This window comes from Phascolarctos cinereus, unplaced genomic scaffold (genome assembly GCF_003287225.1).
Source record: "Phascolarctos cinereus isolate Bilbo 61053 unplaced genomic scaffold, phaCin_HiC Scaffold_4;HRSCAF=312, whole genome shotgun sequence".
NCBI classification, from domain to species: domain Eukaryota; kingdom Metazoa; phylum Chordata; class Mammalia; order Diprotodontia; family Phascolarctidae; genus Phascolarctos; species Phascolarctos cinereus.
In genome coordinates this window covers 270,996,198-271,013,193 of record NW_027555847.1, presented here as the reverse complement: position 1 = coordinate 271,013,193, position 16,996 = coordinate 270,996,198, and the positions used below count along the sequence as shown (strand labels likewise).

Sequence of the window (16,996 nt, the reverse complement as noted above, 5' to 3'; positions counted from 1 at the left end):
AACCACTCCAGTATCTTTGCCAAGAAAAGCCCAAATGGGGTCACAAAGGGTTGAAAATGACAAATGGGGGGTGAGTGGAGCCAAGAAGCTGGACCAAAGGCTGGGACTCACTTGAGCTCTCCCCCAAATCCCTCTAAATGCCTGTAAAAATTACTCTAAATAAATTCTAGAGCAGTAGATCCCACAAAAAAGGGAGTGTTAAAAAAAATTTCCAGCCCAAGACAACCTGGATGGTCAACTTGAAAGGTCTGTTATGCTGGGATAGGAGAGGAGCACAGCCCAGCATGGGTCACAGCCGCACAGTAACGGGCTGGGAAAATGAGCAAATAGCAGAAAAAAACTCAGACTATAGAATCTTACTTTGGTGACAAGGAAGATCAAAGCATACATTCAGAAGAAGACAGCAGACTCAAAGTTCCTACATACAAAGCCTCCAAGAAAAAATATAAATTGATCTCAAGCAATGGAAGAGCTCAGAAAGAATTTTGAAAATAAAATAAGAGAAGTAGAGGAAAAATCGGTAAAAAAAAAAATTTGATGCAAAAAAATCACGAAAAATGAATCAACAGCTTGCTAAAGGAGACTCAAAAAAATAGTAAAGAAAATAACACCTTAAAAATAGATTAAATTAAATGGCAAAAGAGGTCCAAAAAGCCAATGGGAAAAAGAATGCCTTAAAAGGCAGAATTGGCTAAATGGAAAAGGAGATCCAAAAGGTCACTGAAAAAAATGATTCCTTAAAAATTAGAATGGAACAAATGGAAGCTAATGACACTATGAGAAATCAAGAAATTGTAAAAACAAAACCAAAAGAATGAAAAAATGGAAAACAATGTGAAATATCTCATTGGAAAAACAACACACCTGGAAAATAGATCCAAGACACATAATTTAAAAATTATTCCACTATCGGAAAGCCATGATCAGGAAAAGTGCCTGGACATCATCTTTCAAGAAATTATCAAGGAAAACTGCCCTGATATTCTAGAACCAGAGGGTAAAATAGAAATTGAAAGAATCCACCAATCACCTCCTGAAAGAGATTTCCCCCCCAAAAAAAAAACACAAAAAAGCCTCACAAGATTTTTATAGCCAAATTCCAGAGTTCCCAGGTCAAGGAGAAAATGTTGCAAGCAGCCAGAAAGAAATAATTCAAGTGTTGTGGAAACACAATCAGCAAAACACAAGATTTAGCAGGCTCTACATTAAGGGATCAGAGGGTTTGGAATATGATATTCCAGATGTCAAAGGAGCTTGGATTAAAACAGAGAATCACCTACCCAGCAAAACTAAGTGTAATCAATGAAAGGGGAAAATTGTCATTCGATGATGTAGGGGAATTTATTTAATGCATCCCTGAGAAAAAACCAGAGCTGAATAGAAAAATTAAATTTCAAATACAGGACTCAAGAGAAGCATGAAAAGGTAAACAGGAAAGAGAAAATGTAAAGGGACTTATTAAAGTAGAAAGGTTTACATTCCTATGTGGAAAGATGATATTTGTAACTCATGAGACCTTTCTCATTATTAGGATAGTTGGAGGGAATATATATAGACAGAAGGCACAGGGTGAATTGAATATGAAGGTATGATATCTAATAAATAAAATTAAGAGGTGAAAGAGCAATATACTGGGAGAAGGAGAAAGGGAGAGGTAAAATGGGGTAAATCATCTCACATAAAAGAGGCAAGAAAAAGCTTATACAGTGGAGGTGAACAGGGGGAGGTAACAGAGAATGAGTAAACCTAACTCTGATTAGATTTGGCTTAAGGAGGGAATAACACACACACTCAAATACATGTTGAAATCTATCTTACCCGACAGGAAAGAAGGGGGAAAGGAGATAAGAGAGGGAAGTTGATAGAAGGAATGGCACATTGGGAGAGAGGGTAATCTGAAGCAAACACTCTTTTTTTCAGCCAAAGACAAAGTTTATTATCATTGTCACATCTGGCAGACTGAGTCACATAGGAGTGTGAACATGAGTAAGCAGTGGCTAGATTTTAAGAATCTGAGCCCGAAGCAAACACTTTTGAGGAGGGAAAAGGTGAAAGGAGAGAATGTAATAAATGGGGAGGATAGGATGGAAAGAAATATAGTTAGTCTTTCACAGCATAACTGTTATGGAAGTGTTTTGTATGACTACATGTGCATAACCTATGTCGAATTGCTTGCCTTCTCAATGAGGTGGGTGGGAAGGGAGAAAAGGAGATAATTTGGAACTCACAGTTTTAAAAACGAATGTAAAAAATTGTTTTTACATGTGACTGGGAAATAAAATACACAGGCAATGGGGTATAGAAATCTATCTTACCCTACAGGAAAATAGAAAAGGAAGGCAACAAGAGGGGGTTAGTGATAGAAGGAGTACACACTGGGGGAATGAGTAATAAGAATACATTAAATCTTGGGGTGGGGAGAAGGCAGAGATGGGGAGAAAATTGGGAACACAAAGTCTCGTGGAAGTGATTGTTGACAGCTAACTAAACAAATAAACATTAGAAAAAGAAAATAACAAAAGAAAATCTAATAGGAGTTCCCCTGTCACATCTGATCCAAACTAAGGGTACCTGTCCTTGTGATTCCCAGGCCAGTGCACAGAAAAGACCAGGTTTTATTAAGCTTATGTGCTTACTTCCTTGAGAACTAAAAGCAGCTCTAGAATGTGAGTTTTTAAATTCATTTAGTTCTACTCAGCATTCTTAGCACTGCGCCAGCGAGTAAGAACTTGCCTTGTCTTTCTGTGTGTGTGTGTCTGTGTGTGTGTCTGTCTCTCTCTCTCTCTGTGTGTGTGTGTGTGTGTGTGTGTGTTTTCCTCCCATTCTGATTCTGCTTCCTTTTCATTTATTGCATCACCTCTTTGGTTATCCTCAGCTTCTGTCTTATATTGAGAGTGGCTGATTATGTAAACCCACATTTTTCTTTTTACTGATTCTATAAAACCCCAGACAGAATTTCCATCTGATGTTCCACTTTACCTTTGGTTGCTTTACTTTTAGGTAATGGCCAGAACCTACTAGAGAGCCGAGAGAAAACTGCACACACATTCAAAAGCTGGGGGATGGGAAACAAGCAAATGACAAGCAGATCACTTCAAAGGGCAGAAGTAATGAAACTATAAAAAGCTAAAGACAACACGTAGAATGAAAAGCTTGAGGAGTCTATTATTATTGGACAGAAATCAACTCTGACTCTGTCCTTCCTCTCATATTTCCTTGAGTCAATCAGTTGAAAAGTCCAGTCCATTCGACTTCATTTTAGAGATGAGAAAATTCAGAGAGGTCTATGGCTTCACTCAAGGTCATACAAATAGGTCTAACAATAGGAAGCACATTTGAGCCCAAGAAGATGAGCCACTGCAGCCAATCTCTTTCTATGATGGGACCCACCTGCTCTGGACCCACACATGTTCTGGGTCGAGTTAAGTCCTGGGAAAGTCTGGCCTCTGATTAGAGAGGTTAAATTCTCTTCCCTCACACTATTAAGTGAATTACACCCTGTTCCTGGGGGTAAATTGTTTAAGGCTTAGATTTTCTATTATTCCTAAGGCCTCCCCAAAGAGAGAAGTAGAAAGGTGCTTAGCATACAACATACACCAAATATGGGACAGGTATTCATTTCCTACACACAAAAGAAATGTTACACCAAAAACACTCAAGTTTTCCAAAATGACTTAAACCCTATTCAGTAACAATTGATAGCTCTGATTACACACTCCCCTGGAAACTGAGGCTTAAACCTTATTAGGAGGTTGTAGAATAAATTGTGGAACTGCCAAATAAGCACTGTCACATTTCACCTAGGCTCTGGACTGTCTCCTTAAAGTCCATGTCTGCTGTCCAGCCAGTACTCCTCCTCTTCTTGTCTGTGGTCATCTTTTTCATCAGCGATGTTTATGCACCAGCAGAAATTCCCCTGACCCATCAGATGGACCCAGCACCTCTGGACCTCTCTAACTGTCAAAGTTGCCTCCCAATGTGGATACGTCTGTCTCAAGATCAATAGTTGATCACCCGTTCAGGAAAGGCATCACAAGAAAGAAAAAATACACAGGAACTCCAGCTGAAGCAAGCCTAGTTGCGTCTGCTTGTTCTAGCAAGTCATGTGGAAGTGGTCACTAGTATAGTTGGGGGGGGGGAAATGAACCATCTCTCTAGGGATAGCTCTGGAAATTTGTTGTTGTTCAGTTATTTCAATCCTGGCCAACATGTTGTGATCCTATTTTGGGTATTCTTGGCAAAGATACTGTAGTGGTTTGCCATTTCCTTGTGTAACTCATTTTATGGATGAGGAAACTGAGTGAAAGAGGGTTAAATGACTTGCCCAAGGTAACACAGCTAATAGGTGTCTAAGATTAGATTTGAACCTGTGGCCTGGAGCTCTATCCACTGTACCATGTAGTTGCTTTGAAAGTAATACTTGTCTTGAGTGATTTAGGGGACCATGAGGAGGCAGGTGAGTGGTGACAATGTGGGCTTAGGGGATCAAATTGAACTCTCACCTTGGAAGCTTATTGGCTACATTAGAGGCTGCATGATGGCCTGAGGATGTGGGTTCAAATCTTGCCTCAAACACTTAGCAGCTGTGTGACCTTAGGCAAATCACTTAACTTCTCTGAGCCTCAGTTTCCTCATCAATAAAATGAGGGAGCTGGATTCAATGGCCTCTGAAGTCCTTTCCAGTTTTAAATCTATAATCTCATTATTTTAATCAGTGGCAAATTACTTACTGGCCAGTACCTCTGTTTCCTCATCTGTAAACATGGGCTGGTTAGACTTGGGAATCTCAAAATGCATCGTATCATAGGATCATGATTTTACAACTTGAAAGATATTAATAGGCAGCATTGTTGTCGTACTTTACAAGCATTGTGCAGTGTGTTTTACCAATATTATCTCATTTAGTAATTGCAACAATTCTGGGAGGTAGGTATGCTTTTATTAATACCATTTTATAGATGAGGAAACTGAGGCAAACAAGATTATGTGACTTGACAAAGGGCACACAGCTCGTAGGTGTCTGAGACCAGACATGAATTCAGAACGATGAGTCCTCCTGACTTCAGGTTCAACGCTCTGCCCACTGGGCCACCTAGCTGGCTTCTTTTCCAGATCATAATATTTTTTGATTCTAAGTGTCTACATGAAACATGTAGTTGCATTAAAAGTGACCTACTCCATATTTAGTTCAAGTAACTAAGCTTCACTTTTTTAATACTTGTAAAATTTCCCAAAAATTTTAAAATATTGTAGAATTTAAAAAAGTTATCCAGCCATCTCATTCCCTGTTAAACTTAATATCCTTAATTTTAGGATCATTTAGAGTAGCGCTTGTTGTTGTTGTTCAGTAATGTCTGACTCATCATGACTTCATTTGGGGTTTTCTTGGCAAAGATGCTGGAGAGGTTTGCCATGTCCTTCTCCAGTTCATTTTATGGAAGAAGAAACTGAAGCAAAGTGACTTGCCCAAGATCACACAGCAGGTAAGTGTCTCAGACTGGATTTGAACTCAGGTCTTCCTCACTCCAGGTTAGGTGATCTATCCACTGGACCACCAAGCTGTCCCTAGGAGCAGCAGTAGGTCGACACACCCAGAATTTGACAACCAGTGAATCACACATCCAAACCAAATCTCCATGTACAGTTTTGCATACTGATGGATTTGAGCAATTGATGTTGCAAACTAAAATTTTCTTAAGTTAAAGTGTTAATATTCAAGTAGAGGAAACAAGATATTTTTACATATCATGTGGGGTATAATATAGATTTCTAGGCTCAAAAAGTACCTTTTAAACATGAGCGATAGAATTGTTTCTAGAGTTACTTTTATTTCATTGCTGTAGGGATTTTGTGACCTGTCGGTCAGTCAGTAAGCATTTCTTAAGCATCTGCTACATGTGCCAGACACTATGCTAGTCGCTGGGAATACAAAGACAGGCAAAAGACAGTCCCTCCCCTTGAGGCACTCTCAATCTAATGGAACAGGCAATACAGAAACAACTATGTAACAAGAAGTAGCATACAGGATAAACAGCTGATAACCAAGAGAGGGAAGGCACTAGAATTAGGAAGGATCAGGAAAGGCTTCCTGCAGAAGGTGGGATTTTAACTGGGACTTAAAGGAAGCCAGGGAAGCCAGCAGGGGGAGATGAGAAGGAACAGCATTCCAGGCATAGGGAACAGCTAGTAAAATGCCTGGAGTGGATGGACAGACTGACTTGCCTGAGGAACAGCAAGGAGGCCAGTGTCACTGACTCCCAGAGGAAATGTGGTGGGAATGGGAAGAGGGGGCAAGAAGAAGGGCAGGTGAGAAATTGAAGAAATTACAATGTAGGTCATTGTAATTAAATTCTCTCTGAATTATTAGAGTCTTAAAGACTTGACTGAGGCACTAAGAAAGTAAATGATTTGCCTAGGAACATATGCAGTAGAGGCAGGATTTGATTCCAGGTCTGCCCTCACTCTGAGATCAGTTGTCCATTCACAAAGCCACGTTTCGTTCAACACAAATGGAAGAAAAGAATAAGAAAGGGAAAAAAAAGAAAATTATATTTATTTCAGAAAGCATGTAATAATAATGGTTGTATGTGTGTGTGTTTTTATCAATTTCACACTCTCTAACCATTTACAACCCATATATTATGCACTCTGGCCTTCCTCCTCTCACAGGAACTTGGACTCTACCATTTCAGATGATCATATTATTAAAAAATAAGTCTGATATACTGAATACCATAAAGTTTTCTTGATGCAAAGGATATTTATTATGAATAGCGACATAGTTAGCATTCATCCAGCCCTTTCAGGTTTGCAAAGAGCTTTACAAATATTACCTCATTTTATCCTCACAACAATCCTGGCATGTAGGTGTAACTATTATCCCCATTTTACAGATGAGGAAACTGAGTCAGATAGAGGCTTAGTGACTTAACCAAGGGTCACCTCAAAAGAAAGCATCTGAGGCCAAATTTGAACTCAGCTCTACCTGATCCCAAGTCCAGTGCTCAATCCTCCAGCTGTCTCTTTAATCAAATTGTTTTGAGATAAAAGCACTAACTGGAAATTAATTAGTAATGAAAGTGAGGATACTATAAACCAATAATTTCATTGAAAAAGCCAAAGCAAAAAGTGAACCTTGCTATACTAAAAAGAAGTGCTCTTTATTATAGACATTCCTTCTGCCATATAGGCTTTCTCTGAGCAGAGATAGTTCATTGTGATAATTAGCTCCTTCTCTGTTATTAATGCTTACTGAACACCTACAAAACCCTTGTGGTTTTGTGGTATACCCATATGTAAAGCAGCAAGACCACGTAAATTTCTAAGCACCTAAGAGAAAACAGCAAAACAGTAAGAAAAAATGTAGATGACATAACAAAAGTGAAAATAAGAACTGAAAAGTGGGAAATTCCTGTGATCAAGAAAAAGATGGATGGCATCTCTCAATAAATAGCTGACACCCATGGAGGAAAGCCATTCACCCTGCAGACCTTGGAAGTGTCTACACAGCCAGCTCCTTACAAGTTCACTATGGCCAACGGCAGTGTCTTACAATTGGCTCTTCTCCTGCTCCTCTCTGCTGCTGTCTCTTCTAAAGGCTCACTTCGCTTCCATCAAAGAAGAACCAATCACAGGAGTTTGAGTCTCCTGAATAAAATGATTGGAAAACTTCATCCAGAATGTCTACCGGAGAAAATGGACTTCAGGATCCCTCGGGAAATTGCACAGCCTAAGCAATGCCAGAAGGAGAATGCCACCATGGTCATCCATGAGGTGCTCCAGCAAATCTTCCTCCTGTTCAGTGGCAAAAATGCCAGCCCTGGTGTGGATAAGACCATCACTGAGACATTCCTCAGTGGAATCTATCAGCAAATGGTGCATCTGGAAATGGCTTTGGAGGAAGAGATGGACCAGGCCAACAACACCTGGGGGAGTGAAGACAGCATCTCGCATCTCAACATTTATTATCAAGGAATAACGAACTATCTGAAAAGCAAAGAGTACTCCAGCTGTGCCTGGAAGAGAGTCCAGGTGGAAATCAGAAAGAATTTTTTCTTCCTTTTCAAATTGACGGAATGTCTAAAGAACTGATGGACTTGGAGTTTGTACTTCAGAAACTAGACAGCATGGACAAATGTTACAAGTGTTGCTGAAACCATCTCTTTTTTGTTTGGAATAGGTGGTATCCAACATATTGGATTTGAAGTGAGCACAGGACATTTTGCAGCTTTATTTATTTTTAAAGTATGTATTTATTTAACAGATGTATTTAAACTATTTTTTTACATTTGGACAATAAATTATTTTGGAATCTAAATTTGTTCACTTGCTTTTTCAACTGAATTCCTTTTTTCATTAAGTTTAAAAATATTAGTTTAGCAACTATTGTGCACTAGGTATAATGCCTCCATACATTTTTTCTAATTCAGAAATTTCTTATTCATTAAGTTTCTTTTTCTAGAGTTTTCTGGAGCTCTTCATTTTATCTTTGTGTTCTCAGAAAAAGAAAGAGGAGCCATGAATTTAGAAAGCAAAGTCAGAGGAATTCCTTTCTGGACTTTCCTGCCATATTTAGGCTTAGACACCTCTAAAATATGTATTTATATTTTAAAATATAAGACATGGCCCTTGTCTTTAAGGAGCTTACAGTCAAGGGAAACCCTCTCTACTCCCCAAGCACTCCTCCCCCTTCCCACACATGCTTCTTACCAATTGAAAATAGAGTACATGTGGGAAAGATGCCAAGAAAAGACAGAGTTATTATAGTAAAGGGGAAGCTTGAGGTAGAAAGCTCCTTCACTGTCATTTTTGCCTCTGTGTCATGCCTATTACCTTCCATGGCATCCAGTTTTAGATTTTATGTAGTCATTTTTTCCTGTTTCATAAATTTTCAGTTTAAAATCTACTTTTACTTTTGTGTATTTTTCTTTCCTCACCAAATTTCAGTATAAAATATTCTGTGCTAACATCTACTTCAGGTAACAGAGTAAGCCATCCCCCTAAAAGTGCTGATTTTTCCTGTTACCTTTCTGTGTTTCTCAAAATCTGCATTTCCACATTTACCTTCTAATGAGCTATTTCCCTGTTGTGTTTGCAGGTACACATAAAAGGTTCATTAGTAATTCAATGTGTTAAGAAACCTTTGGTTCTTGCAAGTTATACCTGAGTGCTGTGCTGTGGTATAAGAAAAAGCAAAATCTTGTCCAGCTGACCCAGCATTGAATTAGGAGAGAGAGGATCTGGGTTAGAGATCCAGACAACAATACAGCCAGCTGCTTGACTCATTACATTTATACTCATCATCTTGAATCCTAGGAGAATTTGGGGGAGGGGATGATCAAATATTTTCTTATTATTAAAATTACAACCTTCGTAAATTCATCAATTACTTTAGAGGACCCATTCTAGCTTTTCCCCATAACATATATATATACATAAGACATATGAACATATATATATCTTACATATGTATAAGATATGTCCATAAGATTTGTGTGTCCATATCAGTGTATGTGTGTGTGCATGTGTATTTTCAAACCAAGTCTCCCAAGTTGAAATAAATATCAAAGCTATGGGCTCTAAAATTTATTAACAATGTAACAAAACATAAAAAAATTATTTACCATGTTTTAGCTGTGAAAAAGCTGATAGTGAGAACCATTCCGGACTATCACTGTAATAGCAGATGACTTCTGATCACTTTCAAGAACGTAGTCCCACCATTTAATTCACTTAGGATACCAATTAAAGCCTCTTATCAAGAATTCACTTCATCCTCTTCAAGAGATGCTATTGTAGTTACATCAGGAAAGATCTCTTCATCCTCTTTCTCTTTGTCCTCTACAGCTTCTCTCAAGCCATAACTCACCAGTTTCTCCAAAATGACAGGGACATTACCAATAACTGAAGATGTCATCTGGTTCTTAAAGTTACAACAACTCTAGCCTCTTCAGATTCCCTCCCCCATCCTTCACTATGTCAGTCAGGGCTGGTGATCACTACCACCTTTTATATCAACAGGAATCAATTTATAAGCAGGGAAATGACAGGAACTGATCAGAGAAGCAGTTCATTTGAGAACTGGCTTGAGCTGCCAGTGATAGGGACAGTGATAGGCCCCTTCTACACCTTCCCTCTCTGAGAGGGAGGTGAAACATGAAGTGCAGAGTTTGGATCGATAATGCTGATTTGCTTCCCCCAGCTCTTTGGACACAGTGGGGAAAAAGATGCTGTGGCTTGGCTTTTGTGTCTCACCCGCCTCAGCCATTGTCACTTTAGCCTTTCTGTTCTGGGTATGTGTTCCACTTATGCCTGACCTGCATCAGGAAACTATTCCATCTTTACTAAGAATCATCAGCAAAGAGACCTGGAAGGCCCATGCACTACCTGGGCCTCTCTTGGTATCCTGCTTTGCCTCCACATTAACATCATGGGCATCGGGGAACTCTGGGTTACAATGCCAACTCAGTGACATTCATGTACTTTGTGAACCTTGTATTTCTAAGGTAATGCCATGAAAATTATGAGCTGAGGATTATAGTTATTATCCTCTTTCTACTTAAATTCAACTCAATTTAACCAACTCTGCCCTGAATCTCTGTATTATTTGCTTACCAAAGTCAGCTCATTTCTTTTTCCTTTTAAGAATAAAAATGATTTTTATTGGAAAAACAAAACAAAATAATACATCCAAGTGTATTTGTAGTCTTCCAGGTATACTTATCTTCCCCTCATGTGAGATGAGAAGCATTACTTCAATTTTTAAAAGAATTGACTCCTTGTAGGAAAGTCCCAAGTTTAGAATTTCTTGCTAAAACTTTCAACCAATCACCCTCTTAATGGAATTTCAGTATGAGGGAACCAGATCCTGAGAATGTGAGAAGGCATGAGAGATAATAACTTAGAATTATGTTTAAAAGCTTAAATTTTGATAGTATTTCACCTTTGAGGTTACAAAAAACCCCACAAACAAATTTCTAAGATCCATTGAGGTGAACTGTGCTTAAGTGACTTCCTCAAGTGAGATCTTTTGCATTAAGAGATGAATGTTATTGACTCAGGAAATCTACTCCCTGGAGTTGAGTTAGGGTCTTTAGATTTTTTTGAAGGCCCGAGGGCATTTGTCTAGTCTCTAAGCAACACATGACAACGTGAACCAGTAGATGGCAGCATCATTTCAATCATGTAAGGACTGATTTTTGTAGAACTTTGGCCTCACATGGAATAAGTGACTTTAGGTGGGACCTGGCTTGAACAGCAAGGAACATGTGACCAATTGGAGAGTGAGATGAGTGTTTGAGGTCCACCGTATTCTCATTGTTGATTTGTCTCCAACAAAATGACACCATAGTCTTAAACATTCCCCATGCTATCCATTCTCAGCTCTGGCCTTCCTGGGATGCATAGGGCATTGGCTTCTCAGAGCTTACTGATGTGACCAAGACAACCACTCAGGTAGGAAAGCATCCTCCACCTCTGTCTCCCCTCACTTCCATCTATTCCTGCCTACAGCAGACACTGCTCAGTGTCTACAGCAATGACCAGTGAGGAAAACCACACACACCATTTTCTTTTCCTTTTTCTTTTCTTTTTTTGGTGTGAAAGACTGGACAGGCATGTAATATGATTACATTATCTCTTCCTCCCTCAAGTTCGGCAAACATGCTCCTCTTCTAAACTGCCACACTAAGCTCAAAATTTTGATATTAATCATTGACATCAATGCCTCACTTTCCCCCATGCCACATGTCCAATCAGTTGTCAAACTACATCATTTCTAGCCTCATCATATATCTTATATATGTCTCCACTCTATTCATCCAGCTTCTGCTAGCCCAAACTATTACAATAGATTCGTAATTGGTTTCTCTGCTTCTAGTCTTGCTAGTCTGATCCATCCTACACAAGGCTGCCAAAATGATTTTCCTCAAGCACAGGTCCGACCATGTCACTGTCTTGATCAATAAACTCCAGGGACTCCCTAATGTCTCTAGAATGAAATGTTATTTCATCTTTATTTTCCCTTCTTTTATTTGTATTTTTTCATGTTATACAACATGCATAATTAGCAATGTAGTAATTTCTGTATATTACATATAAATACATGATATTTGTAATATTGTGGATATGAGCTCAAAAAATTCTTACTGGTAGAAACGCACAATAAAAACAGAAGAGACCATTTTTGTAGAAGACATGCTAAAAGCCTCATGACCCAGCAGCTCACAGCAATTCTCCCTTCTCACTTGAAAGATACCAGGGAAAGATAGCATTTTTCCATTCATTTCAATGATATATTTTCAAAATTAATTCTAACTCAGTGCCCAGTTAAAAAACTTTTCATCATTGCCCAGTTGCAAATCAGAAAACAGTTACTAAACATCTGAGCAGCCTCTATTTCTGAGAAAGTGACCCTGTATCAGGCCTAGAAGCAGACTTTGAATATAATGGCACCTAGCATAACATATTATGCATTTTCAAAGGTCTTTGGTCCTCACGGCCTACTCTACCCAACATACAAGCACAGTTTATATCACAATTTTTTTTAGGAATTTATATACTTCTTTATTTAGTGTTTTATTTTTCCCTCATTACACATAAAAAGTTTTCAACATTCATTTTTCAAATTGAGTTCCAAATTCTCTCTCTCTTGCCCTGCTTTCCACCCTCATTGACAAAGCAAGCAATTTGATATAGGTTATACATGTGTAGTCCCATGAAACATATTTCCATATTAGTTGTGTGGTAAAATAAAACAGAAACCAAAATGAAAATTCAGGAAAAATAAAGTTTAAAAATGCTTCCATCTGTATTCAGATTCCATCAATTCTTTCTCTAGGGATGGATGGTATTTTTCATCATAAGTCCTTCAGAGTTGTCTTGAATCACTGTAACGCTGAGAATAGCTAAGTCATTCACGGTTGTGTATCACAATTTCTAAGACTCTTTCATGAGCATTTGCATTTCAAGAAAATAAACGTCTACAAAAATTAATAAAGATGACTCGCTATTTTGTGGTAAAAAAGAATTGGAAACAAAGTAAATGCCCATCAGTCGGGGAAAGGCTAAATAAATTGAGAGACATGGGTGTTATCAAATACTATTGCAGTGTTCACTATGGAGAATACAAATAGGCATGGGAAGACATATGAATAGATATAGAATGAAATACACAGAATCAGGCAAACAATATACACAATCACTACAATATAAATGGGAAGAACAACATAAATAGAAAAAAAAATGAGGATTGTAACTTTAAGGATCAAGTTGGCCCCAAAGAACAGAAGAAACTGTAAATATGCTTTTCTTCCTTCTTTGGAGAGGGGAGGAATATGAGTATGGAATGTTATATGTACAATCTGACTCAGTTAACGTGTTGGTAAACCTTGGTAAGCTTTTTTGTCTATTTCTTAGTTATAAAGAAAAAGAATAGCCAGCATTTACATGGCCTCTGCTATGTACCAGACACTGTGCTAAGCATTTTGGACATAGAATTCCATTTTTACCCTCGCAGCCATCCTGGGAAGTAGATAGTAAAGTTATAGTCATTTTACAGATGAAGAAACTGAGGTAAAAGGAGGTTAAGTGACTTGTCCATGGTCATGTAGCTTTCAAGAATCTGAGGACAGATTTGAGCTCAGTTCTTCCTGACTCTGGGCCCAGCATTGCATCCACTATGCCACCTAGCTGCCTTTATTACAAAGGACAGCTCACTAAAGTGAGGGGAGGAAATACATTTTTTTTCTTCAGAAATTTATATGTACATATATATGCATATATTGTATATATAAATATTATGCACATATATTCACAAATAAAGACGAATAAAACATAACAATAAATGTTTTTAAATAGTTAGATGGTTGTAAAGATAGGTACCATTTTGAAATAATGCTAATATTATAATCATACTAATACTAATAAATACTAAAACTTTAAGGGTTCTGAGTCTGGACCAGCTCTCTGCATCCTCATTATCTAGAGCCCTTTACCTGCTCCAAGTTTCTGTCACTCTTCCTCCATGTCACCCTTAGGCTTCCATAACACCAAAAGACCATATATCATTGCTGTAAAGGTGCCTTTGGGGTCATCCAGTCCAACCCCCTCATTTTAAACATAAGGAAACGAGACTTAGAATGCTAAAATGACTTGCTCATGGTCACCTAGGTAGGAAGTGATAGAGGCAGGATTGGACAGAGATCCTTCAACTCCACAGCCAGTCTTCTTTCCACTGAAACACAGTGAGGCTATAGTGGTGCACATTAAACATGATAAAAAAAAAAAAGAGAGAGAGAGAAAGTAAAAGTAATTTCCCCTCTGACCCTCAACAAAGAAAATCCTCGAAAGCTCAAGTGATGACACAGATCAGAAGGAAACTGAATGCACATTAAACATGATGAAAATGGAAGTAGAAAACGTGGTCTCCCCCCTGAACAAGTGGAAATTCAGCTTGCCAGAATACAATGCGATGACATCAGCAGCTCAGAATGCAGAGGGAAGCCAAGACAAGAGACAAGCCAAGACTGCAATGTACTACCAAGGGAGAATCAGTGGATTCCAAATGAAAACAGAAATTGTCCAATCTGTCCTCTACTACAGTCTAAGGTACCCCAACAGCTAACTCACAGCACTACTTGCACCCTGTTTTCCACATAGCAAGTCTCAAAGGGAAATCTATGGGGCTGAAATTTTCCATTTTACTTCACCATATTAAAAAAACAAAAATTGAGCCCATCTTATTATTAAAAGTCATCCATGATTCATTGAAGATATAGTCATACCAATCTTATTTTTGATCAAATTTGGTTCTATCTTACCTAACAGGCATGAATCACAGAATACAGGAATGTTAGAAGGGTAAAGTACCTTGGAAATCATATCAGTTCCATTGTTCAGTTCAATAACCTAATCATGGAATGTTCTTAGGTTCAGACATATACACAGACATACATGCATACATATATATGTACACATACATGTTTATACATACATATACACACATATATTCATATATACACATGTGTACAAATGTGGGTATGCATGTAAATATACATATGCATATATACATATACATATATGTGCATACATCCACATATATATTACATATATATAATATATTTATGTATATTATATATATAGCTGCCTATTATAGGCAAGGTACCATGAAAGGAAAGACACAGAGATGATATCATGGAGGAAATTACTCTTAAGTTGGGCACTAAACAAGTAAGATGCCGATAGATAGAAAAGTGGACGAAAGCAATTCAGAGACACACAAATACAAGGAAATAGAAGATGGCAGGATGGGACTAAAGTATTCAGATTTGGACAAAGTAAGCTAGAATACTTATCACCTGAGTATTCTTTGAGAAGTCACTGAAATCTGTGAGACTTTTACTTTTTCCTCAATAAAATCAAAATAATATTAGTTTAAAACTACCGGGTGTTGACAAGAGTTTGCAGGAAGCATTTTTGAAAACCTTAATGTCTGCATAAATATAAAGTATTATTATTAATGCAATTATTACAATGGTATAGGCAAAAGTAGATGAGGACAGACACTTTGGTGAATATAATGGGGGTGGAAAGAGCTATTTCATAGGTAACTGATAAGACTTGGTGCTTGTGCTACAATGTGCCAGATGCTGGAGAGATACAAGATTGCCAGGAGGAATCCTTTTTACACGCAAAACTTGATCCAGAATATATTAACGGTGAATTTAGTTGCCTTTTTACAAATAATCCAGATGATGACTTTTTGATGGTGTCTTCTAAAACTGATGTGGAAACTAAGTAAAAGAAAGCAGAAAGTGAAGGGAAATTACATTCTAAGAAGTGAAAACCACACTCAGCACTATTTAAGAGAGAGTGGCTTAGAGGCTAGATAACTCAAGAAGCTGAGACAAAGGCTCACTGGTCTCCCAGCTCAGCCAAACCCAAACCATCCTCAGTGTCATCATGACCTCCGGGACCTTTTTGCCAGTTGCCCTGGTGCTGCTCTGCTCCAGCACCCTCTGCTCCCTGGGCTGTGACCTGACTCAGGGCCTTCTGGAAGACTTCTCACTTCTGAACCAAATGAGCCCATTTTCCTTGGGACCATGTTGGAAGGACAGGACCAACTTCAACTTCCCAAAGGAAGCCACGGAAGGCAGCCAGCTCCAGAGGGAAAATGCCACAGTCATCGTTCATGAGATGCTCCAGCAGATCTTCACCATCTTCAGCCTGAGTGCCACTCCTGCAGCTTGGAATCAGACCCAGCTCATGCAACTGCTCAGTGGCCTGGATCAGCAGCTGGAACAGCTGGAGAGGTGTCTTGGGCAGGATGTGGAGTGGGAAGAGCCTTCCTTGGGAAGTGAGAACCCCAGGCTGGCCCTGAAGAGCTACTTCCAAGGAATAAGCCAGTACCTGCAAGGTAAAGAGTATAGCCACTGTGCCTGGGAAATTGTGAGAGTAGAGATCAGGAAGATCTTTCTGTTCATGAACAAGCTCACAAGAAAATTCAGGGACTGAGGATGAAGAAATGGACTCCAAGAACACATCAGCTCCTTGACCAATATCATGTTTCCTGAAACCCAACATTCAAGAGTTAAAAAAAGACTGTAATTTCTGCATCAACTGAAAAAACATCTGAATTCATTGAGTTGTTTTTATTTTTTCTTTTGTTTTCTGTGAGGCAATTGGGGTTAAGTGATTTTTCCAAAAAATATAAGGCCTAAGAATAGAGAGAAGTTTCATCTGTGCTCAGAAGCAGAATGTAGTAATGTTTTATAATTGATGTTGGTATTTATCATATTTATATTGTTTTTATATTTGTATTATATTTGTAACTGATATGTATTTATGCTGGTCAAATTAGTATTTATTGAGGAAAGTATATTTTTGTATAGTATTAATTATATCCCATTCTTATATTAAATGCAATGTAAAAAATTTTTTGCCCCATTATTTTTACTAAATAAACTCTCATTGAAAAGCTGGCTACATGTTCCCAAGG

General features: G+C 38.3%; 2 protein-coding genes across 2 annotated transcripts; both read left to right on the top strand.

The window, feature by feature from the left end:
* Positions 1-7,506: 7,506 nt before the first annotated feature.
* On the top strand, positions 7,507-8,091 carry LOC110199213 (interferon beta-like). Its single transcript, XM_020973953.1, has one exon. It carries the CDS (start codon positions 7,531-7,533, stop codon positions 8,089-8,091), a length of 561 nt encoding a protein of 186 aa, XP_020829612.1. The 5' UTR covers positions 7,507-7,530.
* Positions 8,092-15,960: 7,869 nt separating this feature from the next.
* LOC110199255 (interferon tau-2-like) lies at positions 15,961-16,512 on the top strand. Its single transcript, XM_020974013.1, has one exon. It carries the CDS (start codon positions 15,961-15,963, stop codon positions 16,510-16,512), a length of 552 nt encoding a protein of 183 aa, XP_020829672.1.
* The last annotated feature ends 484 nt before the right edge of the window (positions 16,513-16,996 follow it).

What these genes read in the sequence shown, in the direction of transcription:
- LOC110199213 (XM_020973953.1), top strand. Translation starts at nt 7,531, where the DNA reads ATGGCCAACGGCAGTGTCTTACAATTGGCTCTTCTCCTGCTCCTCTCT.
- LOC110199255 (XM_020974013.1), top strand. Translation starts at nt 15,961, where the DNA reads ATGACCTCCGGGACCTTTTTGCCAGTTGCCCTGGTGCTGCTCTGCTCC.